Here is a 27,165-nt window from a genome sequence, read left to right as displayed (position 1 = left end):
GGTCTGTCACATTTTCATTTGCTGAACTAATCTTTAATACTTGCACTCTTTAAAAATATGAAGTCTGTTAAGTTCCAACTGTATGCTAGATCTGCTGCTCAGCCAAAAATGAGATCCCGTTAGGTATGTTTTTAATAAAAGAAATAATATATAAAGATAGTACTTTAATAACTGATCACTCATGGCGCTAATTTATTTTGTCTTTTCTGTTTAGTTTCTATTGTCGGCAGATGAAGCAGACTTGGTCTTCGCTGGCATTGAGATCCTGGTCGTCGTTGTGTTGACCGCCAGTATCCCAGTGTTCTTCTTATGGTCATCAGCATTTCTGGTGCTCCTCTTGTTCTGTTTCATCGAAGCCAGCTGACGTTGCATGACCTCACAGTTTTTGTTCAACTGGGTCAGCTTATTCTCAATAACCGACTTCTGCTGGTTGAGAAGCTTGAGCCTGGTGTCGGTCTGGTGGAGATTCAGTTCCCTCTGCTTCGCCTGGTGAGTCAAATATTTTGTTTGTTTTAGTAATTTTAGTTTCATTAACTGCAACTAGTCACTCTTTTTTACTGATAATATTGTGTTTTTACCATTTTGTTAATTGTATGTTCAAATTGCTCGTCATCCTTGAGGGTTTGCCTCAGCTTCCACAAGTCTGGTGACACTTCTGCGAGTTGAGAACTGATCTCCGCTTGCAGGTTTGCCAGTTGACTGGTGGCCTCACTCAGCTTGAGCTCAGCTACCGCCTTTTGCTTCTCAAACAACTCCATGTCCTTGCGATAAGTCTGGTCGAGCTGGTAGAAGCGCTGCTCACTGCTCATGTTGTTGTTGCTCACTTCGATCTGAGCCTTACGGCGGCAGTGCTCCTGGTGTGCTTCTTCCAAGTTCTTCTCGTGCTCGCGCTTCAAGTTTGCCAATTCGAGCACTTTTTCGTTGACCTGTGATCAGAGTAATTGCTTATCATTTTTGCAATCAGCTCGATCCTTGTCATTGAGCCTCTACCTCATTATGCAGATGTTCAAACTCTGGGTCTGTCCCTCTCTGCGGTCTGTTGGAAGAGCGGGCGCGATCCTCCTCTGCAGTGGCATCACCCAACTCACTCTCCAGCTGGTTCATGTAATTCATGGCTGCTTGCTGCTCACTTTCGATCATTTCAGCCATCTGCTTGCTCTTGCGCTTGTAGTCGATCTGGGCCTGCTCCAGCTCGGCCGTCAATCGTGTCAGGCGCTCTGCTTCCGTGTGGTGCTTCGTCTCGATTTCCACCAGGGCCATCTGCAGGCTGCGAACCTGAAGTATAGGGTGATTTCCCTCCTGTCATTCTCTCGAGAAAGCCTTTACCTGCTCGCGCTCAGCGTGAATGTGCTGTTGTACGCTGTCGTTGTTCTTCACCATCGTGTTGTGGTCGCTTTCTATCTTTTCCACCTCCCTATTGAGCTCAGCGAGTGCGAAAATCTTATCACGCAATTCCTGGTCGCTGTCGTGCAACATGCGCTCCTTCTTTGCCACCTCGGAGGAGAGGTCCTTTTTCCTACGCTCGTAATCCTCCTGTTTCTCCTTTAACGCTTGTCGCAGCTCCTGCATCTTAGTTTCGGCAGCTGTCAGCTTCTCTCGATTTTCCGCCACGTCGATCTGCCGCGCTTCCTCCTTGTTGCGCATCATTTCGGTCGTCTCCTTCAGTTGATCCACCTATAAACGTATAATGTACTTAGAGAGAGTCCTTAGAGAGAAGTATTTTTTTTCTAATTCGTCCTGGTCCCGGCAAAATTGCGCAACGTTCAACAAACACCCGAATTTTCATTGTCGAATTGATTGTTGACCTTTTCTTGCAACAAGAAAATTCGCGTTTGGTTATGGAAAGTTACGCAATTTTGCCGGGACCAGGACGAATTGATCATTAAAACGCGAAGGATCGAAGCATAGAAGATCGATGCAACCTGCTGGGCTTGTGTGTGAAGCAAATTGCATACACTTTATATTTTATGTTACAAAGCCACAGAATTTAATTTCAATAGAGAAGTATGATGTTGGAATATGAGCGCAACAATCCATTTTAGAAATATATTATTGTACGTTTGAATTGTCCTTTTTTAATAATAATAATTACAAATTTTTAATAAAGCTTTGAGGTGATTAAGAAAATTGAATTTAAGGACTCACATCATGTCTCATAGCCATGGTTTCCTCGGCGAGCATTCGTTCTTGAGCCACGCGCGTCGCGTGCTGCGGCTCGAATTCGTTGGCCATCGCCTCCCTCTTGGCTGCTGCTTCCCGCTGCATGGAGTACTCGGCCTGCAGAAGGTTTTGCAACGTGTTCTTCATCGTTGCAGCCTGCTGTTCCATCTGCAGCCGGCGTGCTGCTGATTTTTCTGCGCTCATGCGGGCCGATTTTACCTCATCCTCCAGTTTTATCAGCTCAGCTTGGCTCTCGGCCACCAATTGCTTCTTACCCTCAACCTCAAGCTAAAAGTGAAATGTGTGTCAAATACACTCTTTGACCACCACTTACACTTCTCAGCACAATGTTATTCTTACATGTGAAACGCGATAAGTGTATTGTACATTATTCATATGTAAGCAATGGAATTAATTTTTCACGTGTGTGAGCATAATTTTTACTTAAAATTCGCACGATAAATGAAAAATAGGATTTCATTTTAAAAATTCGGTGGGAAAGAATATTTTGAACCCGAGAATTCAAACAAAATACCTGAAGGCGATTTTCTTCGCAAGCAAGATGGTCGTGTTCACGGTCGAGTTCTTTGAGGCGTTCGCCAAATTTGTTGACCATTTCAGACCATTCCGAAATTCGCTCCTTGTTAAGCTGAATTTCGCGGCGCAGCTCATCTCCGCTCAGATTGTTTGTGCTTTTTCCAAACATGGTGAGGACTTTCGCAGAAAAAATTCGTGAAGAATTTCAAAGAGTTCCTTGAATTTGAACTAGAAAATTCGACAACTATAACAGTCAACTATACTGTCCAAAAAATTCAAAGTGAATGAAACGTTCTTGTGCTTTCACAACAATGAGAGACCGAGGGCTAATTTTTGAGCTCTCTGATGAATTATTGTCAATTAAATGCAACTTCATCACAACTTAAAATTAAAATTTCAATATTATTTTGGATACATATTCTAAGAATCAAGTTCCAACACACATTGCGTTGTGTTTAAAGGGGACGTAATTAATAAAAATCAGCGAAATAGTTTTAAAAGTTATATGAAAATATTTTATTTTCAATACTGATCCTCTCTTACAGTTAATATTTACATTTTTCTTTATTCTCATAAGCATATTTCATCTTTCATAACTTGTAGAAATGCTAGAGTCCAAAGATATAAAAACGTGGAGATCTCAATGAACGGTTTACCTACAAAAGCTTGCAGCATCAATTATCGTACTGGCACACGTATCTTTCATTCACTCACACTAACCTTTCTCAGGGCAGAGATACGTGATCCATCGCTAAATTTGGCCATATCACATTACACATAAAGGGCACAAGAAGGCACTGGTTAAGGCTATTATGTACATAACAATGAATATTTTATGTGTCTCTCAACTAGTGAAACATCGTAGAGTCTCGATGCTGAACACAATCAACTTTCGTCAGTTAAAAAATTGTCCATATCAGTCTCACATGGCTGTCTCGAGCGGCTGGCTCTTGCTGCGCGCCGCTCTGCTCAGGAAGTCCTGTCTGGCGTCCTGCGGCTGGAAGTCAAAGGTGGTCTCCAGCAGGGCCTCGCTCTTGGAGCGTGGAGCAGGCTGCATTGAGTCCAGGTCCGTTTCCAGAATCATGTGACTCTTTGGTCTCGGAGGTGGACTGTCCTCGTCTAAATTTGTCTCAAATGGCGTCTTGTTGCCATAGAAGTAAGGGTCTGGTGTCGAATGGCCGTTGTAGTAATGCGGGTCAGGTAGGGTGGAGGGGGTGTAAGAGTCGCGGGGGTCGGCCAGAGTTGTTGGGGTGGCCGAGGGCAGCATCAGCTCGCTGTGGATTTCGCTCACCTGCAGTTAAATTGAAATAGATTATAATCGAGTTTTTGCGCCTTTTCTTTAGTTTCTCACCGTTTCATCTAGCTCTCTGTTCTTCTCCATGTCAAAACTCCTGCTGCCCATGGGCAATGTGGAATCGTTGTAGTGGCTGTCAGGTGGAGTAGGCCGTCGCTCCACCCTGTAACTGACCGAGGGATGATCTAAAGGCTCCCTGGAGGCGAAGGTAGAGTTGTCCTTGAAGCCTTCGTTGCGGAAGGACAAGTCGAAGGGCGGAGTCACCATCGCGTTCACTGCTTCGTTTTCAAACTTAGGGTCGCGGGCGTATTTGTTGTACTCCGGATATCCGTAAGAGGCAGCGTGTGGGTTGTGAGCCTCGTAGATGTCGTAGGATTGGGCGTCCTCAACGGAAGAGTTGAATTGAGACTTGTCCATTGAATCAATGCTGCCGTTCATCTTCTTGTATTCCCGCACGTTAGTTGCCAAAGTGGAGGTCGACCGCTGAGCCTGAGGGAAAAATTCAGAACACATTTTTAGTGTTTGGTCACAATTTATAACTTGCGCTGCTAGGGAAAATCAATTTAGACCAGATTGATTTAAAAGAATTACATTTTGATTCAAAACAAATTGAAATTAAATAGAGGCGCCAAATTTACCTATGCATTTCCATATGGGTCGAAAATGCAATCGGACCTCTCTGCAAATTTTTTTATTCCTCTAAAAGCACTAAATTTCATACACTTACCGCGGCTCTTCTGTAGCCAAGCTCTGTGAATCCGTGCGATGAGTTGATTGATCTAAGGGAGTGCATGGAAGCCCTGATGGAGTTTCTCCTCTCGAGTCGCTCTACGTGCCTCTTTTTCGACTTTGTGTACCACAAGCCGGCAATCAGGAGGACCAGAATGATGGCCACACCAATGAAACCCATGACGGCAATAGTCACAACATCTTGAGTCCAAGCGTAGGGGTCGATGTAAACCTTAGGATCTGTTGACAAAATTAAAAATTAGAATAGTCTTTGTTTAGCATAGCTGCTGTGCTGACCAATTTCACAAAGGAATGGCAGAAGCTGATCACAGTGGTCCTCTTCAATTGTTTGATAGGTGAAGGCAGTGCACTTGTTGATCTTGTTCAAGTGCTGCACCCAAACCCTGTCGTAGTACATGTAATACTGCTGCTGGTGCCGCAGGAACTGGTACAGGGCAAAGTAGTTTGTCATCACGTACGGCATGGTGGCGTTGTCAGACTGTGATTAGAAATGAATTATTGCTCTTGCTTGCGCTAAAATTGTAGTTAACTCACTCTGCAAAATTCTTTTGCTTCTGCAAACGTCATGGGCGCTCCGATGTAAATATAGCACGTGTCTCCGACCAGGGTCCAGCCGGGCGGACACTTCCCGCTGAGAATGGTGCGATTGCTCATGTGGAAAGGCTCAAAGTCGACTTCCAGCAGGTCGAGGTCGTCCCTGCGATCCTTGATTCTACCCATCACTGCCAAAGTGTTGTTGTAGCCCCACCAGTTATGCTTGGCGTCGATAGGAGTCTTCCAGACGTCCAGACTGCTGTTAATTGGAATGGAAAGTTAAAAAAGCATTCCATAAGTTTTAATTCAGTCGGGCACTATTTGCGCAAGCACTTGCAGAGTGCAGGGACGTAGTTATTTACAGACACATCGAGACATACACATGGCTTTTGTTTTTCTAGCAAGCCAACTAAAAGCAGCACACAAGACAAACACTGCTTTTTTACATGTGTCTTACCTATTTATCCCAGCCCTTTCCGAGAGATTCATGAAAATATCATTGAAGTAATTAATCATCTTTACTTAATTAAGAAATTAATTTTCATCTGAAGTATAACAATTTAGAAAAGAAATCTACTTACAGTGATCTGTTGACGGTTACAATTTCATAGTCATTGGCTGGGTTGAGCAAAATATTGTCCACATAGTGTTGGCCAGCTGTGCCAGCAATGATGGTGCCCCTCGACTCCAAATCAATGGCGTAATTTCTGTCGAAAGTTAAATCAGTTAATGTGTCCAGTAAAATTGGTGACTGAAAATTCTTACTCGTAAAATCCATTGTGCGAGGTAGTTTGGTAAATAGGTAGTCTGACCTTCTCAAAACCAGATACTTCCAGGATGTGTCTGCCAAGGTTGTTGTGCAAGTAGTTGAATGTGAAGTTAGAAACAACCTGTGGGAAGAGACTCATTTTACTTCCGAGCTATATTAGCTCAAATAATTTTACCTGTTTCAATACAATAACATTTTCGAAGGGAACAGAGCTTCTTGTGAAGTAATTTCGATAAATTGTCACTTCCTGATAGGGACTGCTTTGGCGGCCTTCAATGTAAATCGTTGGTCTGTTCATGTTGTCTGTGAAAAGGTTGTTGTGAATATAGCCCTTGAGTGAGGTAGCTGATCCTCTAGAGTCGGCCCTGATCGCCAGTCCTCCTTGGTTCATCCTCACCAGGTTGTTCTGCATGCGATATATTATATTATACTTCTTTTAAAATAGGCTTCACCTTAAAACGTACCCTAAAGTAAATGTTCTGAGTGTTTTGGACATCCATGTTGATCGCAGATTTGCAGCTGGTGAAATTTCCGTACAGTTTGAGGCAGTTCTCGTCAAACTGGGACCACTCTATGGTGACAGTAGGGTTAACCTCGCCCGCACTTGCGTAATGGATAGCGCCTTGTCGATTATTGCTGATGATCGAGTAGGAAATGTTGTGCTGTGTCTCCCGATCAAAGCCAATTGCCGAAATAGGTAGTGTGACAATTTCAGCAATAAACCCGTGAACCGAGCTGGCACCATTAGCGAAAAGTTTAACACTGAGACTTGGACCAAGTGTTCTAAAAAGCTGTTTTTCGTTGTTGGAGCCAACTGTGATATCTGAGATTTTGGTCGTGGTAATGTTGTAAATGTCGCCGTCAAACAAAGAAATGCTGTCTGGCTTGCCAGGTTTGTTAGTCGAGTTAAAAAGATTGAATTGCAGAAGCCTGAAAAAAATAATCATTTAAGTCTAATTAATTTTCTTTGAGCTTGATATAGCTTACCGGAAGCCAAAAGGTTTGACTCTGTAAACGCTATTGAAGATTTTGACACAATTGACAGGGTTGTTGTCGTACTTGTAGTAGAGCAGAACTCTTTCTTCTATGATCACTTCTTTCTGCGAGTCGCAAATGTCGATCATGCTAAACAATCCAAACGGCAGATGGATTTCCTTCAATGGCACAAATGAGCTCTCTGAACTTTCTCGACCCTCTCCAGTCAGCGAGACAACTGACATTCCAACTCCCAGAGAGTCAATGATCCTGATTAAATTAAAATTAAGTTAATAAGAATTAATTCTAAATTTAGGAAATTTAGCAACTGTACCTGTTGAACCTCATTCTCATAGTATCTGTAGGAGAAACCAAATTTATTCCATGGGAGGCACTTTGATTGATGTTCAAGTGGGAAATCCTGGGCGATCTGATGATGCTCTGAACAGCTGGCGCTTTTTCACCGTGCAAAACTCCTGCTCCAGTGATGTTTACGAATTCAAGGATCGACTCTTCCTTTTTAATAGTTTCATGGGTAGCAGCGTCGTGAATGCGGTGCTCGTACAGATTGTACTCAAAATCGGGATGCGCAAATCTTAAGTAAAAAATTGTAAATTAAACCTATACTTAATCAAATAAAACTAAAAGTACCTGACGCCTCCCCAGTAGTTCAGTCCCGCTTCAAGATTTCGCTTTCCACAGTGGATGAAAACGAATTCACTGTTCCAGAAGCACTCGTGCCGATGACCAAACAACTGGCCATTAAGTCGAATGGGGCAGTCTTCTAATCTAGACTCATCTCCTGCGAGCAAAAAATTAATAAGTGTAACATTAATTTTTTTATCTTTCTCACCAGAGCACTGCAGTGGCTCAGGCCACGACCAGATTCTTGTGAGGGAATTTGAGTGGTACTCGACTCTCTCGCCGTGGTGGAAATAAACATTGAGAGGATCGTATCCCAATTCTCTGCAGACCACCTCTGCATTTCTCTCAGTGAATCTTGAGTCACACAAAGGCACCCACTGCAAGGTGGTTCGGTTGAAGTACTCCACAAAACCTTCTGTTGCATTTGGCTGGCATTTTGGCCCACTGCACAGTCTAATGGAATCAGAGTATCTAGGCTTGAAGTATTGCTCTCCTGACGTCCTACTGCGTGTTTCACTACAGTAAAGAATAAATTTAATGCTGAAATATTTACATATTAAACCTCTTTACCTTTCAAATGTTTTTGGCGGTCTCTCAGGTCGCATAACAATCTCCTGATTCCTGTTGCCCTGGGCTCTTAACACACCAAGGACCAAGATTCCAACATTTGGGGCGAATTCCAGAATAACGCCAGGAGCAATAGTCAAAATAACTCCTGGCATCACAGTCAAGTCTGATTTGACTGCATAAGGGCGTTCTCTGTAGCTCAGAACCAAGTTCTTGGTCAGCCTGCCTCCCAGGAACTCAGTCACCAAAGTTGAGGGGGCCTCATAAATAGATGAAAGAGATCCCTGGCGGTCGTTCTCCAACAGATATGGTTGGAAATCGGCCACAGCATGATTATTCCAGTCATCAAAATCGAATATGCGTTCCTTAATCATATTCACGTCAGAATTGCCCCACCAGTTTTCAGCAACATTAACCTGGAAATAATATTATTAAGTTTATTCATCGTATTATAATGAATTGAAAAATGGTACCGTATTTTTTATCTTTGCAGTCTTAATGCCAGCCAACAACTCGTAATCCAATTTATTTTCGCCAAGCAAGTTTCGCTTCACATCTACTTTCTGGATTCCATTGAATCCGATGGTATATGAGGGGTTTGTGAGCTTCTGGAACCTTCGGTCAAGGACATTCTCGATTCTGTTGCCCTGAACCTTGTTGTAAACAAACTTGGCCCTGACCTCTCCTAGGATTTCTGATTGACTGTCAATGTGAAACTCGACCATGAATTTGCCGATATTTTTCTCAATTTCGTTGTTGTCGATTCGCATTTGCTTTTCCATTCCGCGAATAGAGATGAGTCCTGTCTTACAGTTGTTGTTCACAAACTTGTTGCTTGTCATGTTAAACTGAGCAAAGTGGCCGTCGATAACAAATCTAGAAAAAATGAGATAGTGTTAAAATAACTCTTTTATTTAGATATAAAAAAATATCTGAATACCTGAATTCCTTGTTACTTCTAAATGTGTTGTTTGCTAGATATAAGGAGTGGGTGAAGTTTTCGTTGTACTGCCACACGTAAGGCAATGAAATATGGAAACCTCCAGCAGCGTTTCTCTCCAGCGTATTGTCTTGCAGAACCCAATGGAAAAGATTATTTGAGCTACGCAGATCTCGGCTGAACTGTGTGATTCCTTTGCCATTGTCCGTGATCAAACTGCTATTGATCATAAACTTGATCTGCAAAACGATTATTTAATTATTGATGTGGTTTGTAATTATTTTTACACAACAAATAATTTAAATCACAACATTAATTGTATAAAGAAATATTCCCCATATATTGTTTGTGGTTTACCTCAGAGATGTTTGAGGTGTGCACATCCCAATAAGGAGAGTAGACAAACACCGCTTCCTCCTGGTTGTGGGAAATTTCGCAATGGAACATCTTGATTGTTTCATTGGCTTTTCTGAGGTAATGATCTCCTATGTCATTCAGGTACCGGTTGTAGAACCTGGCTGTCACTCCTTTCCGGTTGTGTTTGATCTTTGTCTGCAGCACCTCCAGGGTCGGAACCTTTCCCCGCACAATTCTAGAATTGATTCAAAATATCAAATCTGTCAGCTTTCCAACTTTATTTCCACGCTCACCTGTTTGGAACATTTTGCACAGGTGCCACAATAGAGGAGAGTAAGAGAACAGCACCCCCTATAGCGTTGGTGCCGCTGGAGTATTCTATGATTATTCCGTAAGAGCTGCTTGAAATTGGGAAAACAGTCAGGTCCCTTCGCAGGTTCCACACGTCGACGTCCACTCTGCCGGTGGTGTGCGAGTCGTGGATCAGAATTTGCTCTGTGCTGCGATTATGGATCGGATTGAGCAGTTGGATTCCCACCACATAGCCAGGGGTGCAGCGGACGTGGAGCTGGCGCCGCTCGTTGGTGTCCGCTCTCGTAGTGATGACGTACTTGCTCTCTTCATTTTTCAATTCAATTTCTCCTCCTGTTTGAGGCAGTGTAATAGGCCTGAAAAAATGTATATTGGTACATTAATTATTTTGTGGATACTGATGAAGCCAGATGCACTTAAGGTTGGCAATAATTTTAACTGATAATTAGTTAAATTGTCTTTAGAAAAAATTACCTATATGGGTTGTAGTAGGAAGAGTCGACAATCACAGGAGGAACAAACCACCCAGCAAGTTCCCTCTGTTGCTTGTTTGTCACTTCAGGATCGTGATTGATGCCTGCAGCACCGTTCTTTTCGATTGTGCAGCCAGTGATGGTGAGACCAAGCTGCTTTAAGCTGACCCCGTTCCCTGCGTTTCCGCTGAATTCAGAGTCAGTGACCGTGTTAGCTGCATCAGACGAAAACAGGTCTGAGTAGATGACGCCCAGGCCATCGTGCATGTTGTTGATGACCTTGATGTTGTGAAGGGCGTGTCTGGCCAGGTCCATTTGCAGGGCGGGTTTGAATCTGCTGGTCGAGTAGTCCAGCAAACCTTAAAAACAAAATACGCACCTCTTAAATAAAAGCTGCGGTGGGAAATTAAATTTGAGTTGCTGACCTGCTTTTTCAATTGTGATGTACTGCAGGTCACATCTCTCCGCCAGGACGCCAAGTCTCATGCCAGCCCAGGAAGGCTCGTAACAGCGCAGGCCGACATCATTTTCATGAGTACACGAGTTCTCAAAATCCCCTTCACGCTCAGCTCTGCAGAGAGTCAGGTCGAGATCGTCTTCGTTGCACTGAACATTGGACATAAAGATTGGCTCTGAAGTTCCTGCTTCAGGAATGTCCGCTCTCTCCAGGAACCAGTCGTCAGGGTTTAAAACCAAGCCCAATTGGTGGCAGGCAAGCTCAGCAGCTCGAATGTGCCAGTTGTAATTGCAAACGGTGCCCCAATTCTCGCCGATTTTCACTTGCAATCTTCCTTCCCGTTCCGTCTTTCCACCTAACAACCTCACATTGGCGACGGTTTCGTTCAACGGCTCTTGTTCTTCCAGGGTCATTCGGATGTCATTGGCGGTCCTGCCCCTGGCCTCTAGTTTGCCGGCCACCATGAAGCCCACAGAGGGCAAAAATTTGAGCGTCACTCCTGACTGAAGGGTCAATCGACCACCAACCCTGACGCTAATGTCCTTCGTCACAAGGTACTCCCCAGACTTGAGGGTCAACTGTCCATCCACTTCTCCTCCAACTTCTGAATCTTCAATGAACTCAGGCACGTAGGTAGGCTGGCTGATGATGGTATTGGTCGACGGGTTGCTACTGTGCAGCAAATATGGGATGTACTTTATCTCGGCAAGATCGAAACGGTCTTTACGATGAAATAACCTAACAAACAAGAATTTTCAGATTTACATCATCAAGGGTAAAATTACAATTTAGACTTACCTATCATATATATTCTTTTCATTGCTATATCCCAGCCAGTTATAAGTGCAGTTGATCGTTTTGCTTTGATCTTGTAGCCGTGACCCAATTTCATATTTTGAAATATGATTTTGCAGTATGTTTCTGAAGACGTCCACATTTGCAGAGCCTACGACGACTGGGGCGGCAATTCTACTCCTTGGCTGTAGGTTCTCAAATGGCTCGGATATAGCATTATCGCGGACAAAGTTTCTTGTGAACAGCAGGTGCTGTCCTTCGCCGTAAGGAGACAAGCTAAGGGTGACCGCGAAAACGCCAGAATTTTCACTAATTTCGTTGTACTGCACTACGAGATCTGTTGGCAGAGTTTCCAACTCTTCCAGTGGTCCGTTGTAAATTTGCAAAGCACCATATGTATGCTGGGTAAAATAGTTGTACTCCACCAAGCCCTTTAGGTTCACAGCTGGGAAAATCCTCAAACCGAGACGATTCGAAATGAAATTATTGTGTCCAATCTGGAAGAAAAACGATGAAATGGATAAATTTAAATAAACAAATTAATACCAACCTGCAAGGTGACTAAATCACTTTGGTTCACAGGCTTCCAACAAGTCTGAATATCTACTGCAGGTTGGGAGCTGTCATTGAACCAATTTGCAGAAATGTTGACCAGCGCAGCGGTGCAGAAATTGCCGACCAAAATTCCCGATTCCAGATTCTTGTAGATCACAGAGTGGGACACGATCGTCTCCTGCAGGAAGGGCACATACGCCTCGGTGACGTTATTGTAAACGGCCACGCCGTAACCCTTATTAGAGCTGATGAGTGACCGCGTTATGTTCCTGCTTCCGCCAGAGTGGGTGATGTTGACGCCGTCGCCCAGGTTGAAGGCGATTCGGCTGTCCGTGATGTTCACGTCGCCGACGCCGGTTATCACATGCAAACCTGCAACGTGGTTGTTGTTCGACACAGAGCTGTTGTGCAGGTGCACGACGCTGCGCATGTTCTCGACGCCAATTCCACGGCCATTGTTGTCCGAAATTACGCAGTCAGTGATGTTCAGATCAAACGCTTTTTCTAAAAAAATTAAGATAATAAAAATGAGTCAGACTTCTTCATAAATAAGCAGAGCTAGTAATAGTCTTGTTTGGGTTTCTGTATTTAAAAGGCTCAAATTTTAATATCAACCCAATACGGCTATCAATTTAATTTCTTTTCAGATGTTTTCTCTTAAAAAAGATATTGAAGATCTTTCTTGGAAAAACTCATAATTTAAATTTTTATCAATGCTATTTTAAAAAGATTTAAAAGCTTTTGTAATGTTAAATAATGTGTTTATTAATCTCATTATAATTTTCTTACTGTGGCTTGAAATCAGTTGCATGTAAATCAAGTTGTACGTGTTCGGCTGAGCCTTGAACCGGATGAAAATGGTGTTCCGAGTGCTGGTCACACTTTGAGCAAAAGTGCCATTTCTGACAATGTATTTGGCAAGTAGTCTATCAGAAGCACTCGTGCCGTCAAACACTTCGATGGTGGCACTCTCGTTACGCTCCGTCTCGACGGAAAGAAACTTCAGGGTCAGCAGTTGACTCTCTTTAGTGAAGAAAGACTGAAAATTCCAAAATTTTAATGTGTCTTGAAATATTAGCCGGTTTTAGAAATGGTCACCTTGTTGCAGTCTTTATCTACGGGGTTGTACTTTCTCTGCTCGGCGAAGATGGGGATGGGAAAAGTTTGGCTGTTTGTGATGGGGAATGTGCAAAAATCAAAAACATCAGCGCCGTCGATGATTTTCTTGTCTGGAACTTCGTCGTGGTTGATGTACCGGATGCCATCAGCACCGTTTTCGGACACGGTGGTGCCCACTAAGTGCGCTAGGCCGGTTGAGCTGTTCATGTAGATTCCAAAACCTAAATAAATCACAACTTTTACTCAATCTGCTGCTGGTGATTAAAAAAATTCATGCCAATTTAAATCAGTCGAAAATTGCTACTTTCATCGTGTTATTTCGCAGTAAGTACAAGGAAAGGGAAGCAACGCCCCAGAAATTCAGACAGGCGCAACCCATTCCTTGCACGTTGTGCGAAAATAATGGACAATCATCGCGCCGGTAGACGGTGTTTTTGCCAACTGACCTGCATTTTGAACAATGTTGGAGCTGAGTAGGCGGATGGGCGCGGTCGGTCTGGTGATGTTAACGCCATGGTACGCAGAGTGCATGACCGTGAGGCCGTCCACCCTGGGAGGCACGCCGTGCACCTGCAGGGCGGCCGTCACTCCTCCCTCAGCGGTCACCCCTGCGAACCGGATCTCGGTGTTGCGCAGCTCGGACTGCGACATGCTCACATACAGCTTGTTCTCGTGCACCAGCACTCGCTCGTGCCTGGCGTTCTCGAAGACTACCCCGCGCCAGTGCTGCGACACCCGATTTATCACGTGGTACGGATCGCACTCTAGGCCCAAATCAGGGTGGTAATCTGCAAGCAATTAGGGCGGAAATTATGAAATTTTCATCCCTCACCTTAAGTTTTTCTCTGATTCTAGAAATTCTCAGAGATTTAAATGACTGAATTTTAACGGTATTAAACGAACAAAATATCAACATTTCTTTACAGATGCGCAGTAATTATTTCCTCTGATTCAATAAAAATCAACTTTAAATTATGCAAGCAGAAAATTTAAAATTTTTGATGCTATTTTTGTGCTGTAAGGTAGCGAATTATTGCAGTTAATGAATATTTTAAACATATATACTATATGAAACTATCATTTTCTCATTAAGCTAAAAATTGCATTAATTTCGTTGGTATTGGTTAATAAAAATTAAAAAGGGCGAAGTTCCGATCTATCTTTCCGAGGAAACTTGGCTTTTGAGTAGTGTTCATAGTTATGAAACTCAAACTGGTAGTCATTTTCGTATAATACAATATGTACTTAAAGCTAATGAAAAACAAGTTATATCAAAATTTCATAATTTTAAGTGTTTCAATTTAATTATAATGACATTACAATATTAGCCCAAAATTACACATGAAATATTCAAAAGAGTAAAGAGAATCAAATTGATTTCTTTGGAGAGCTTAATACATCTTTAAAAATGTTCACGGGCCTCTTTAGTGAAAATTAGACGAATCGTGCTTTCAAAGCTAGTCCAGTATGTAAAAAATACTGGTGTGGGTGTTTGTGCTGCACGTGAGTCACAAAGGAAAGAATCCATAGGCTAGGAAGGGGCTTGGGTTACTATAAACACCACAAAGTGCTGTGTAGCACCTGTTTGTCGGCGGTAAGTAGGACTAAAATTATACCTTGCTGAGGCAAAGAAAAAAACGAAGATTATTCACTCTTTGTTTCACTAAATTTCGTAGACAGATAACTTTTTATTTTTAAACAATAATTGCACGATAAAAATAAAAGGACTATCTTAACCACAATACTTTTAGATTTGTTGTTTCTTCAAGCGTGAAGCAATCAACCTGACAAATTCCTTGGATTCCGACTCAGTGTAAAAAGAAAGACAAAAGGCAGCGACGCGTAAGCAAAGCACCACTCCTGATTCATTTACAGCTATTGCAACTGGCTCGTGACAGAAATTAGCTAGCGTTTATCTCCCACACTAGAGAAAAAGGTACAAAAATCACCGAGTCGTTGACACGCCGAGTGTTGCTAAAGTTCAGATACGTTTTCGTTCCAACCACTGAACGCGTGTTTTTTCGTTCCATTTTCACTCTCCTTTTGACACGAGAGTAATTTCCTCAAATAGAACACAGAACGACTTTGCAGTAATCACACGGTTCTGTTTGTAATTGTTATTAGCGCTCGGGTGATAGGCTCGCTTCGTGGAAGCGGCGCTTGCGATGAAATTCTGCTTATTTTGTCATTGTGCCTGCTCCGCTCGCATTTCTTACAAGATAATATCAACTGATGCACAGTGTTTGACTACAAAAGTGGCTATCAAAGTTTCTTTGCGTGCAGAATCAAGAAATTAGTGAAGCTATTAATAGCGTATCTCGATAAATTCATTAATATTTTGAAAGTAAAGACTTTAAACTGGTTCTCTCACTAATTGATGTTGATTTTACCTCACACTAAGAAACGCCTGACATAAAAATTATCTGGAATTATATTCCTTTGCCATACCCTCTACTGTCTAAAATTTCATTGAACTCACCACAAACTCCGGCTCCCATCTGTCTGGACGACCAGCTTGAGCACTCTTGGACGGTGTTTTCGGATCCGCTACAATTCGGCACTTCGAGCAAAAGCCGAGGTTTGGGCTGACCTGTTTGCCGATCCAACCAGGCCCACCATTTGCCCCCGTTGTAACCCATTTGGCGACACGCAGTGTTCACATCTGAGATCGTCCAACTGTGAAAATGGAAACACAACGAAATGTAGAGCTAGTAGTGAATTGAAAAAGCCCCTCTCCTCCCGGACGCCAATGATTTAACAATTTTAAAGAGCTAAATGTCGCTTCGTTTTACTAATTATTGGTTTGAACCTCGGACAAAAATTAACATGTGCGACTGCAAAAACGTCGCTATGAAGCACTCGCACCATGAAAGACGACACCAAGTCTACTTTGGTTTCTCTTAAAATTCTTAAGCAGCATCAGGAATGAAATTTGAAATGAAAGCCGCCGACTGGACAATTATATGAAATCCAACTCCAGTGCGGACAACACCCTGGCTTTTCAAACACTCGGACTCATATTGCACTATGTAAAGAAGGGTCGACGCGATGGCTTCAATTCGACACTTCTTCCAATCCGGATTAAGAATACAATGCAAACTCACTTTCTAGAATTCGTGCAGATTGAGCGCCACTGGTCTTTGTACAACATTTGCAGACGACCCGCCAACGGCGATGGTCCATCCACCAGCCTTAGGGTTGGCCTCACCAGTTTCTTCCGAGGCTCTTCCGCTGCTGTTAGCACCACTTTATTTTCTGGTGTGCCCTGAAACGAAAACAGCAAAATTTTTAAATGCGAGATAACAATTTATCTGCTTGAAAAAAATGAACACGAGGCATCAGAGTTGTTAATAATTATTGTGTTTATTAAAAACTTTCCATGTAAAACGAAACTATAATTCTATGTATTTTTCAATTAAAAATTATTTTCCAGTCCCACCCAGAGAATATATTTGATTAGCAGTCATATACATTAATACAAAAGGTTGAAGAATTCTAAATTAGAAGGAGCCGAGAGTAGTGGGAATTATCGCTCTTAATATTTTTTACAGATCTGAACAATAAAACATGACACGTTTTCTTGCGTTCTGCTCTTTGAATTTCCTCTCCAGTACACAGAGCATTGCTTTTCTCAACTTCCGCTCTTTCAGACATTCTATTCACGGCCAAAGACACGCGTTCCATTGTTCATAGTCTGTATACTCACAACTGTTTTTATACGACACGTTTTTGGTGAATACCAAACTAAAATTATTCCAAAAATGTACTTAATTTGTATTTCCTTTTGTATTTTAAGTTCAAAATTTTATGCAATGATAAATTTCACTTTCTCATCATTAGATGTTGGATAAAATCAACAAAATAATCACATTTTTAAATTCAAGCTGGAATTAAAATGAATTGGTGATAGAAAAAACACAGTCTTTATTTCAAACAGGGCAATGTAAAAATTTAAATGATTAAAGCTACACAAATTTTACAGCTATTTAATTTTAAATATTGCAGCATATATATGAAACAACTTATATTCCTATGTTATATTTTAGTTGAAGATTTTCTTCTAATGAGAAGATTACCCAAATTGCGTAATATTTGCGTTTTGCCACGAGCCACGCGTGTTTGTTCACGGCAAAAAATCACTGTGGAGCTAAATGGATTCAGCTTAAACTTTGACAACAACCGGCGGCACCGGCGTCGGCGTCTCTTGCTGTTATATTCACGCCAGGGTATCGAGACGCGTGTGTTGCCTGCGAGCGGAGAACAGAGAGTGCGAGTGTGTTCACCGTCGATTGAGGTCAAACGGCAGCTTCCAGCTCTGCTTTCCCACCGCCTGAGACGCCAGCGAAACATAACTGTGGCCTGAGCAGCGTGCAAATAAATCCGAGCCGAAAAAGCCCGTTTTGCATTCTAATTGGGAGTTGACTCGCTCGCTGCATGCATTCACCCGTTCAGGGGTCCAATTCGCGGCTGCTGCTCTGGGGCGGCGCCTCCCTTTTAATTTCTGATTCCGTTCGCTAGATAATAAACAATGCAGGAAGTGCTCTCTACACGCCGAGTTTGCATCGATTCACTTACATATCCACACAAATAGCAGGTTTTATGGTTCGCCGCTGAACCCGGTTGCGGCCCATTCAACACGGCTGAAAAGCGCCATTGTTGATTTTTCTTTTGATGTGCGAGCGGTTCTTAAATTGCCGTGCTCAAATTCAAAATCCGTGCTGATTGTGCTTTTGTTTAATCAGAATCAGCCCATTTTTATTTTATCTTGGACTTTTTTTATGTTCCACTACTTTGAGCCTAATGTGCCAACCAATTATTTTCCCCGTTTCCGTGTGTATACAATACATAATTCTTGCAAAATATCGGTGCCTTGATAAGAGTTTACGCAAGTTTTATTTTTAACCCTTTTTTAGAAAGTCGCAGTTCTTTTCTCAGGACTCATTTTTTTCTTTGTGAAGATTCGACCTTCAAAACGAAATAATTTATTCCTATAACTGCGCACGGCGTCGTCTCAAGAAGTTGTAAAAAATCGATTATGTTTCCCTACAACTACTATAAAACGCAAAACTTGCGTGTAGCTTCAAAACCAGCGAGGAGAGGGTATTGAGCAGCTAAACCAGAGTTTCAAATAACATTATTGAATAGGAACTTTCATCAATTATTTGAGGAAACCAACTGGACGTAAAATGCAGTTTAATTGTCCGCTTGTTTTGGAGGGTCGTCGAACACGTGTAACACAATCTTCAGCTTTAAAGTGATTTCCCGTTCATTCAATGAAGGGAGAAGAATTTTGTTTTATTTAAAAATCCCCTTGTTCTCAATAACAGAGGCCTTCACTTGAATGTTAAGGTCACTCCCGCAACTCTGCGGCAATATGAAGGGCAGATATTTAACTCACGTGGCCAGCGCACCGAACCCTCTCTAACTACAGCAATGACTCCCCCATTTTCCCATATATACTATTAAAAATTGAGTGACAAACACGAAAGGTGGAAATCATTCATGCGCCAAGGGAGCGAGACAGGAAGGGAATCGATTCGCACCGACACGTTCCCATTCGCCTTTTACGCCAAATATGCGTAATTGTGCGTGTTAAGTGTGAAGTGGTGTTTGAAAAGAAATTTATATTTTAAATAAATGTTTTAATACTTGAACTGCTATATGAGATCTAATTTTTTTGTTTTACTTTTTCATGAGCAAAATAAGACAATGGTACTGTCAAAATTTCTAATATATTCATTGCCGGAATGATTTATATCTCTTGTGGGAAATTTTTACAATATCAACCTTTGCAAATTTTAAATAAAAAGAGAGTGTGTTAATGCGAACAGTTTCACTAATGCAACAGCAGGAGCAAGGCATTTATTTTCGTGATAGCGACAGCATTTATCAGCCCGTTTGATATCAATGTGTGCATTGCACCTGACTCACTAGCGAGCGACTCGTGCGACGAAAGAAAGACGCGTTTGATGAAACAAGAGCGAGCGCCTTATCAGTTATCAGAGAGCACGCGCCCATTTTAATCGTCAGCCAGCGCCCGTGATAATCAACTAGCTGGGACGGAAAATCAAGTTGGAAGAGTCAACTGTGATAATTTGAACACATGTGCGCAGAAGGTCCTAGCATTCGATTTTCTCTCGAAAGGTCTAATATAGCTTTGAAATGTTTAGTAAGCATCCATCGCAAGTTAAATAAAACAGGATTAAGAATGGGGATCACCAAGAAGGGAAAACCTATTGTTAAAAACTGCATAGTTTTTTTTAAATTTCCACTTGATTTGAATTAAACCGTTTTACTCGAATTCCGCATAGAATTCCAATACTAATAATATACTTTAATTGTGAGTACAGAGCTTAGCGAAATATTAATTTGCAAAAAAAATCACCATTGCGACAGCTTCAAATAACTTTAGTAAAAATTATACTTTAAAATATAAACATTTCATTCTATATCCGTCGTGCTCCCTCAAGCAAACTATGATTGAGTAACAGTATCGTGAACATAATTATACAACCAGGAGGTATATTCAAAGGTTGCCTTTCATACGCTTGAACTTATGCTTGCAGTCAGATGTTCGCTAGATCCGCACTTTCCCTTTTCTAACGGAATGAATATAAGGTCCATGCAGTTTGAGAGACTTTTACTCACTTAACTGAATCACGACTGAAAAGGGAAGATTTGATCCATTTCAAAACGAAATTCGTACATCCAATCACAAAATATAATCACGAGGAATATTTTGTCAGCCTTACTACAAAACGGAGTTAAGCTGCTGAGTGAAAAATTAAATCCTTTTAGTTTTTAATTCCAAGTTCATTCTGTTTTTCGAGCAAAGGAAGCGAGGTCAGCAAAAGGTATTTTAAGTGTCCATTTAAATTCAAATCAATTTTAAGTGGCTTGATTTGTCAGAATTTTCACTTCATGCAAATTTGATTCAGCTTGAATGATTCACTCAATAAAGAGTTGCAACGAAGGATACTAAGTGACATGTATATTATACTCTCACACATTCGAAACGGACGGCGTTCTGTCGTTATTAAAAATGTGAGTCATCGCCTCGTCTTGTTTGTTTTGCAATAGTTAAGATAGCAAACTCAACTTGGTGTGGCTTCCAGACATACAGCGGAGGAATAATTATTAGCTCTGACTGCTTGCTCGTTTAGTCAGCCTCTCAACTTCTCAAGAAATTAAAGAAAATAACTTCAAATTGGCGCCAGAAAAATTGATGGAAATCACTTTCAGCGTCCGGCGTGAGAAATAATTATTTAGACTCTTTTGTTTCCAATTTTCCCACGTGATTGAAATGCATTATTTATAAAAAGAACTTCATCGTTGAGAGTAAAATTTTGTGATAAGATTATCAATCACAATTAAACAAAAAAAACCTATAACAATGCAATCAATGCATAGTTGAACGTATGGAATTGTATTTTATGCTATTTAAAAAGTTTAAATGAAATCAAATGATAATTTCAAACGATATATCAGCATATAACCATATTTTCGGGGTATAGCAGACCAGTGACTTTCTCGTCATAAAAAGCATTGAACTAATGGTCCCAAAAGATATTTCTCTTTTGTCCGCTTCGTCCATTATTTATTTTTTTAAACGAATATTTGGTCCCAAAAATTAAGGCAAGGAAAAAATCCATTTTTTTTTTAAATTCCAGCGATGTTGACCTAAGAATCTCCTCGTGTTGTTTGCTACTCAAACACGTATATTATCTTTCCATCTTTGATCAATTGCCTTTTCAAAACACGTCCCAGGCACAAAAAATGTTATTTAGACAAATAGGAAAACAGCGTCACGCCCGATTTACAACGTGCTTTGAACTTCTACGTGAAGGCGGAGTGGCGAGATGTCACCGAGCCCTGTAACAAGAGTGACTGACTTTTTATCGGCGTGAAGAATAGAAAGTCACGCCGAGGACGGGAGTGCATTGAATCCTAATATGCCGCTGAAAGTGCCTTCTTAGCCGCTTCTTTTATTTTGACTCACGCGCGTAGCTACATTGAAAATCTAATACGTCTGCATTTTCCGCGAGCACGCGTTATCCACGTTTAAAATAGTGACGTCATTTGTGTCATCGGATAAAAACGAAAACGTCATCCGAAATGACATTTTATGAAAACGCGATGAAGTAGCAGGAGTGTTGTTTAATTTGGCTGGTGCACGACTCCAGTCGGTGAAGTCACATAATACATATTTTCCGGAGAAGTTGCTCTCATTCTCACTCAGCCGCTGACAAGTAGATCGTAAAAGTGTCTGCCGTTAAAATTTTCAGAATATCCGTTCGTGGGAGGCAAACGTTTCTCATTTGAGTGAATCACGCTTAGACATCTTAATTACTAACAAAAATGCAAACATTAAAACGGTGAGTAATCATAGGTGCTGTAGATAGATTTTCCTCATGACATATGTTAGAAACGGCTTACGTTTTCTATACTTATATCATTGTTTTAAACTTTAAAGGCAAGTCTAGAGGAATATTTTATTTTTAAATACTATTGCGCTGATCAACGCAAGAACAAGGAAGGACTTTTGAAAAATATTGTCATAATAAGATTTTAAATTTTTTCATAGCCCTGCAAAAACAACTCTAGAAACATTGACGGCTTGCTTCCAACAGCAAATAACCTACAAAACTCTTTCCGCCGAAACGATTTTCTCAAATAATTGGTACAAAGAAATCTGATGATTAAGTACGACGCAATTTCCTTTTCTTCTGCTTTCTGCTTTCATCCAGGTGAGTCAAGTGCTGGATGAACTACTGGTTAACCTGCAGCTCGTTGGCCGACAATCGTTACGAGAAAAGGTGAACCGCGCAGAAAACGGCCTCGTCTTCCGACATGCCCCACGAACTGTGCATTCCGAGCGAGCAATTTTCCTGCAGCTGAGAAGTGGTCGTGGACGAATTCTCACAGGGCAACGCGCGCCCACCCGTCATATTATAAATTATGGGAGCAGCCAAGCGCCAAAAGCCAAGTGAACTTACTTAGCAGGCAGTTCACCTGTACTATCGCTGATCAAGTGCAATAAGAGGAGCCAAGTTTAATGTCAAGATAGTACTTCATCTAACTTAAAGCGCCAAAATAATTCGACGGAAAAAGAATTGAAAAATTAGGAATTCAATTAGGAAAACAATCAGTGCATTTTATCCGCAAACTGACAAAAGCATAATAATAATTTTTAGAACCTTTGCTCTATAAGCTCTTCCCGTGTCCCAAATTTCCCAATAACACCGCTGAGCGGATAACATGGAGCCCGAGTGGCCGCAGCGGAGCTTGGGCCCATAATGCGGCCATTTTGCGCCTCCCGCACCGAGATCTTTTAATTAAACACACAAGACATTTTTTTGTCCCTTATTAAGCCTCTGAGAGGTGCGTAAACCATAATGTGGCGAGTTATCCTATAGCCCGTTGAGCTGTATTTGAGCAGTTCGAGTTGCTTAACTATAACAATACGAGCCAACGGGCTCAAACATAAATTAATTACAATATGTAGCTATAGGCAGAATGGTGTGAACTTAATTTTTACAAGATTCATATAGGAGCTCACACATCATTAGCATTTAATCTAAAACAGAGAAGAAACTTGAAACCTAAGCAGATGATTAACCTAATTTGCAGCTAATTGGAGCCAATCTCAATTTAATTGAACGACTTATGGTTCAATTAAGGATATTGCACAAGTATATAGGAAATGCAATTACTTATCTTCTTTCCCTCTGCATGATTCTTTCTGGCTGTGGGTCAAGGGCGGCGTTTTACAAGACGTAGCTCTGGTTACACCACCAAGTGGATTAGTGCGACACGGTCAGTCACTTGACCCCACATGACCCCAGGCGTGCCAAGCTTCTCGACCCACACACGCTGGATTTTAACGGCTCTGTCTCATCGAGAGAGAATTATGCAAACCGCAGAGTAGGGCAAGAGTGAGAATGCAATAAATGGGTAAACTACTAGTTTTCTTCGGTTAAATAATAAATAAATTGGTGAATTCTCGTCATTTCTGTCTTAACCAGTCGATTCTGTCAGACTAAAGAATCACTCAAAAAGTTATATTATAACACCCGGTCAACCACTAAAGACTTGAGCAAAGTTTTTTCCTTGAAGTTTCCCTATTTTAAATTTAAACTTCTTTCAATAAAAAAATCTTTAAAATTTCATAGAAATATTTATTTACTGTTATAGAATATAAAATTTTGCGTTAAATAAATTTTTCCAAGTTACAAAGATTTTTACCTTTTCCCCCAGGGTTTAGCATTTTTGGAAAGCAATACTTTCGTTCTGAAGTAGGTCTCTCGGCCAAGTGTCGCACATTAAACAAACGAAAAGTGCAACTGGAGTGCATCCTCCCAAGTTGAGCCGAGCGAAAATGATTAAAATCCTGGCATATCCTGTGTGGTAAGCCGAGCGTTCCGTCGAACATTTGCGCAAAGACGGGCGTTTGTGTTCCAGTTGAGAGAGACGAGGGCAAGATTCGTTTCCGTTTTTTGGAGAACGGAGCCGGCGTTCTGCTCTATTCACATTTCTCTGCGCGGCGTAACTAACTACAATTAAAGTTTCCAAGTTCAACTAGCGCTTGGCGAGAAAGAGTTGAAGCACCTGTATCTTGACGGCAGGTGCAGCACAAAAGTTAACTCGCACGGCCTTTTTCTGCTTTAATCGTGGCAGTGATTTCGCACATTCCACTATGAATGCGTTGAAAAAACCCCGGCTACGAAAATAAACCGTTTTATAGAAGAAATCCCATGCAGAATGGACACGATTGGTTTTAGTGCAAAGGTGATTTTCCCGATTTTCACACCAGGCAAACAGAGCAGAGGTAAGAATGGATGCAGTAAACTGTAAAATTAACATCCACCGGTAAAAATTAGAATTTTCATTCTTAATTTAACCGACCCGTTACAGTTTATCATTTAAGACTGAATTCCACTTGAAGAGCCTGTCAAGCGAGTTTTTCATGAACAATTCCAAATTAAATGCAACGTTGGTTCCGCTCCTTGTAATGATACAAATTGAATGAAAAAAAACTGCTTTTTGCATCTCTGCTGAAAGTGTGTCTGGACCAAATTAAGCCTGATTGCCCGCAAAGACTGTCTTTATAACAGATGAAAAGCGCGCCAAATGAAAGGACCGAGTCTCATCAGCAAAAAGAAACGGACAACAATGTCTTATTCAATTTCGCCTCTTTCGCGATTCTCGCCGGCAGCAACAATGGACAAAAGCAAAATATTAAATTTTGCGGCCCGTGGATAAGCACAATCCCCGCATTGGTCACGCGCAATAAAAGCAACTCTCCGCTCCTTAGGGGCCGATTATCGATTGTTTGAATTGAAGAGCACGCCGAAAGAATTTATTATTAATATCAAAATACGACCGTTGGTCTCCCAACCAGCCGTTTAGAATATTGTAATGTAAAAGAGGAGTGGGCTGTGACGCTGGTTGAATTTTCACTATACGATGCTTCCCCTTCGCTTCTGCAAAGTGGGATTTTGCAACAGGTGCCGCCGCCACCTGATTGGCCGAGCGCACACCCTGGCCCCCAGTCAGGTACTCGCGCTCAACGGTCATCTCTCATGTGCAATAAAACCAAGGACGCCAACCGTCGCTATCCGCAAGCTTAAAACTGCGCCTTTTAATCCATTTAAAAGCAACAACCAAATGATGGCCGTTGTGAACCTATACGTTTACACGCATGGAAGGAGATGACTTCATTTACTCATTTTCAATTTGAATAAAAAAGTGACTTTTGGTCGAGGAAAAATTTGATATGCAGTTGAACATAAAAATCAAAAATTTCATTAAATTTTTTGCGATTATTCTTTTGCCTTAAAAAAAACTCTTCAGCTTTGATTTTAAACAAAGGTGACGAAGCATACGGACGTTTGGAACCAATAAACACGAATCAAATGGGCTAATTTATTAAATTGATTGGTATACTCAAGATCTCTTACCGAAAATAATGGAAATAAATTGCAATTCTAGATAAGATATTGTACATACGGATATCATTTTTACTCGTTGATTTCAGAGCTATTTAATTAAATTCGACCAGTTTTTGGTAAAGAAATATTTTAATTCAAAAATTAATTAGATTTTTACTGTACAAGTGAATTTCAAATTTATGCAAATTTTGGTATAGATAGTAAATTTTCTGTCTCATAAATTCATAGGCAAAAAGATTGATCGCACTCACGCGTCTTTTAGAATTTAAATTCTGACCAGAGAGATCTCAAGCTCATTCAAATTCGGAGTATTAGGTTGTGCTTGGCATTCATTCAAAAAACCCTGCGATAACAACCGATGGCACAATAATAGCGGAAGTGGTATATGAAAATTCAAAACCCCCTGCCCTGCCCTGCCTGGATGCTCGTTCTGAATGGAAATGAATCGAGACAGCGGAAAAGCACTGCATTCCTCGTTCGGTTGTGAAACGCCCCTTTGCCAACTCTCCTTCAATCGGTTTCCTCGCATCTCTTCAGGCCAAAGGTTCACAATAAGGGGTCGTCTGCGCTCGGGATTTCTTCTCTCAGTCAGGTACGTAATCGTGGCAACACAGCGACTGTTTTTGTTGTGAGAGCCCGTACCTCACTTTTTCTCATGGAATGAAGGGGCGGACAGACCACAGACCAGGTCTGCTCCGGGAAATATGCAGATCTCTGACATTTAATTGTATTGCAACTTGGGCTAATCTTTCAGGTTAATTGGAGTGTGATAAGAATGAGTTGAGAGAAGCGAGATAAGCCTCTGTGTTTGGAAATGTAATTCAATTACGCGGCACGCGGTCGTGTCAACATGCGGGCTGGAAAAATCGCAACGGTTGTTGAAGGTGTCGCTCCAACCGTTTAAACTGCCTTCCTAAAGGCATGCCTGACCTGGTGGATAATTTTGCAATGCATAGTCACGGTATATTATAGAATTAAAAACCAGTCTGTTAAGCCATTTAAAATTATTCCTTGTGTTATTTTATGGGGATTATCACATTAAACCGGATTTTTATGCCTCCTGAATAAGTCTCAGTCTGATATTTTCGCATATATATCTGATGACTTTAAACACTTTTTATATAAAGAGTAGATTGTGCAACGCATTATACATCCCAAATTAAATTTGAGCTTACTTTGAAAGGCATTCTCAAGTAGTTCAATCGGTTTGAGATATTTAAATAAGTCAAGATAAATTTGCATTGTTTATGGCACAAATTTTATAATAATTTAGCAATTTTAAAGTACTCACCAATTTTACCAATTTTACAATTTTAATAAATATTTAAATTAGCGGCTTTTGACCTTTTAAAAAATCATTTTCTTGTCGAATCCCCTTGTATGTATGTACCATTATTCATTTTCATTGCTTTTGCGTGTGTTCAATCTTCCCTGAAAGAAACCCTTCCTTCCGTCAGGTGTGCGGCGAGAGGAAATTTAAAAAGGCACGCACCTGCGTCCTTAGGATGCCGTGGACGATGATTCCGGTGCGGGGGTAGAACCTAAGCTGCACGCCCGGCCCCAGTTCGAGCTGTCCCTTCTCGGCGACGACGATGTCGTTCATCACGTTGTACGGGCCTCTGTCCAGCCGCTGCGTGCCCGTGATGACTCCGCCGGGCAGGTCTTCGGCGGCGACCAGTGTCACGGCCGCCAGCAGCAGCACCCACGCACAAGCCATTGTCGGACACTCGCGCTCCTCTCTCACAATCGGCTAGCCACTCGTCGGACACGAAGCATGCCGCGTGCACGCACCTCTGCTCTCAGACACGCAAAACGAATAACTGACTGCTGACTGTTTTTCTCTGCTCGTCGCGGTCGCCACCGCCGCCGCCGCGTTCCCTTCCCTTCTCGCTGATCGCTCATTGGCCGCCTGCGCAGCGGCTGACGTCACGCAGGTGACTGCTACCTGTTCAGGTGCGGCCAGCGTGTCGGGTTG

General features: G+C 41.6%; 2 protein-coding genes across 3 annotated transcripts; both read right to left on the bottom strand.

Moving 5' to 3' along the window:
- Positions 1-149: 149 nt before the first annotated feature.
- Positions 150-2,990, bottom strand: LOC135940793 (uveal autoantigen with coiled-coil domains and ankyrin repeats-like). The gene is made up of 6 exons (XM_065485849.1): positions 2,696-2,990; positions 2,146-2,448; positions 1,327-1,674; positions 991-1,275; positions 579-926; positions 150-486 (listed from the first exon to the last, which is right to left on the bottom strand). The coding sequence occupies exons 1-6, from the start codon at positions 2,864-2,866 to the stop codon at positions 211-213; spliced, it is 1,731 nt and encodes a 576-aa protein (XP_065341921.1). The 5' UTR covers positions 2,867-2,990; the 3' UTR covers positions 150-210.
- Positions 2,991-3,186: 196 nt separating this feature from the next.
- bark (protein bark beetle) lies at positions 3,187-27,026 on the bottom strand. 2 transcript variants are annotated; one of them, XM_065486700.1, is made up of 29 exons: positions 26,683-27,026; positions 16,344-16,504; positions 15,719-15,915; positions 13,686-14,027; positions 13,219-13,460; positions 12,910-13,159; positions 12,116-12,624; positions 11,569-12,062; positions 10,739-11,508; positions 10,315-10,672; positions 9,822-10,196; positions 9,529-9,763; positions 9,172-9,410; positions 8,705-9,107; positions 8,235-8,647; positions 7,873-8,180; positions 7,671-7,821; positions 7,354-7,614; positions 7,032-7,289; positions 6,509-6,974; positions 6,220-6,450; positions 6,041-6,165; positions 5,857-5,982; positions 5,733-5,747; positions 5,276-5,534; positions 5,018-5,219; positions 4,719-4,960; positions 4,049-4,480; positions 3,187-3,988 (listed from the first exon to the last, which is right to left on the bottom strand). In XM_065486700.1, exons 1-29 carry the CDS (start codon positions 26,905-26,907, stop codon positions 3,620-3,622), a joined length of 8,658 nt encoding a protein of 2,885 aa, XP_065342772.1. In that variant the 5' UTR covers positions 26,908-27,026; the 3' UTR covers positions 3,187-3,619. The 2 variants fall into 2 exon arrangements, with proteins under 2 accessions (XP_065342772.1, XP_065342773.1); XM_065486701.1 differs by lacking the exon at positions 5,733-5,747.
- Between the last annotated feature and the right edge of the window lie 139 nt (positions 27,027-27,165).

This window comes from Cloeon dipterum, chromosome 3, assembly GCF_949628265.1.
Source record: "Cloeon dipterum chromosome 3, ieCloDipt1.1, whole genome shotgun sequence".
Lineage (NCBI taxonomy): Eukaryota > Metazoa > Arthropoda > Insecta > Ephemeroptera > Baetidae > Cloeon > Cloeon dipterum.
The sequence above is the reverse complement of the archived record's forward strand: the minus strand, read 5'-3'. Positions and strand labels throughout refer to the sequence as shown.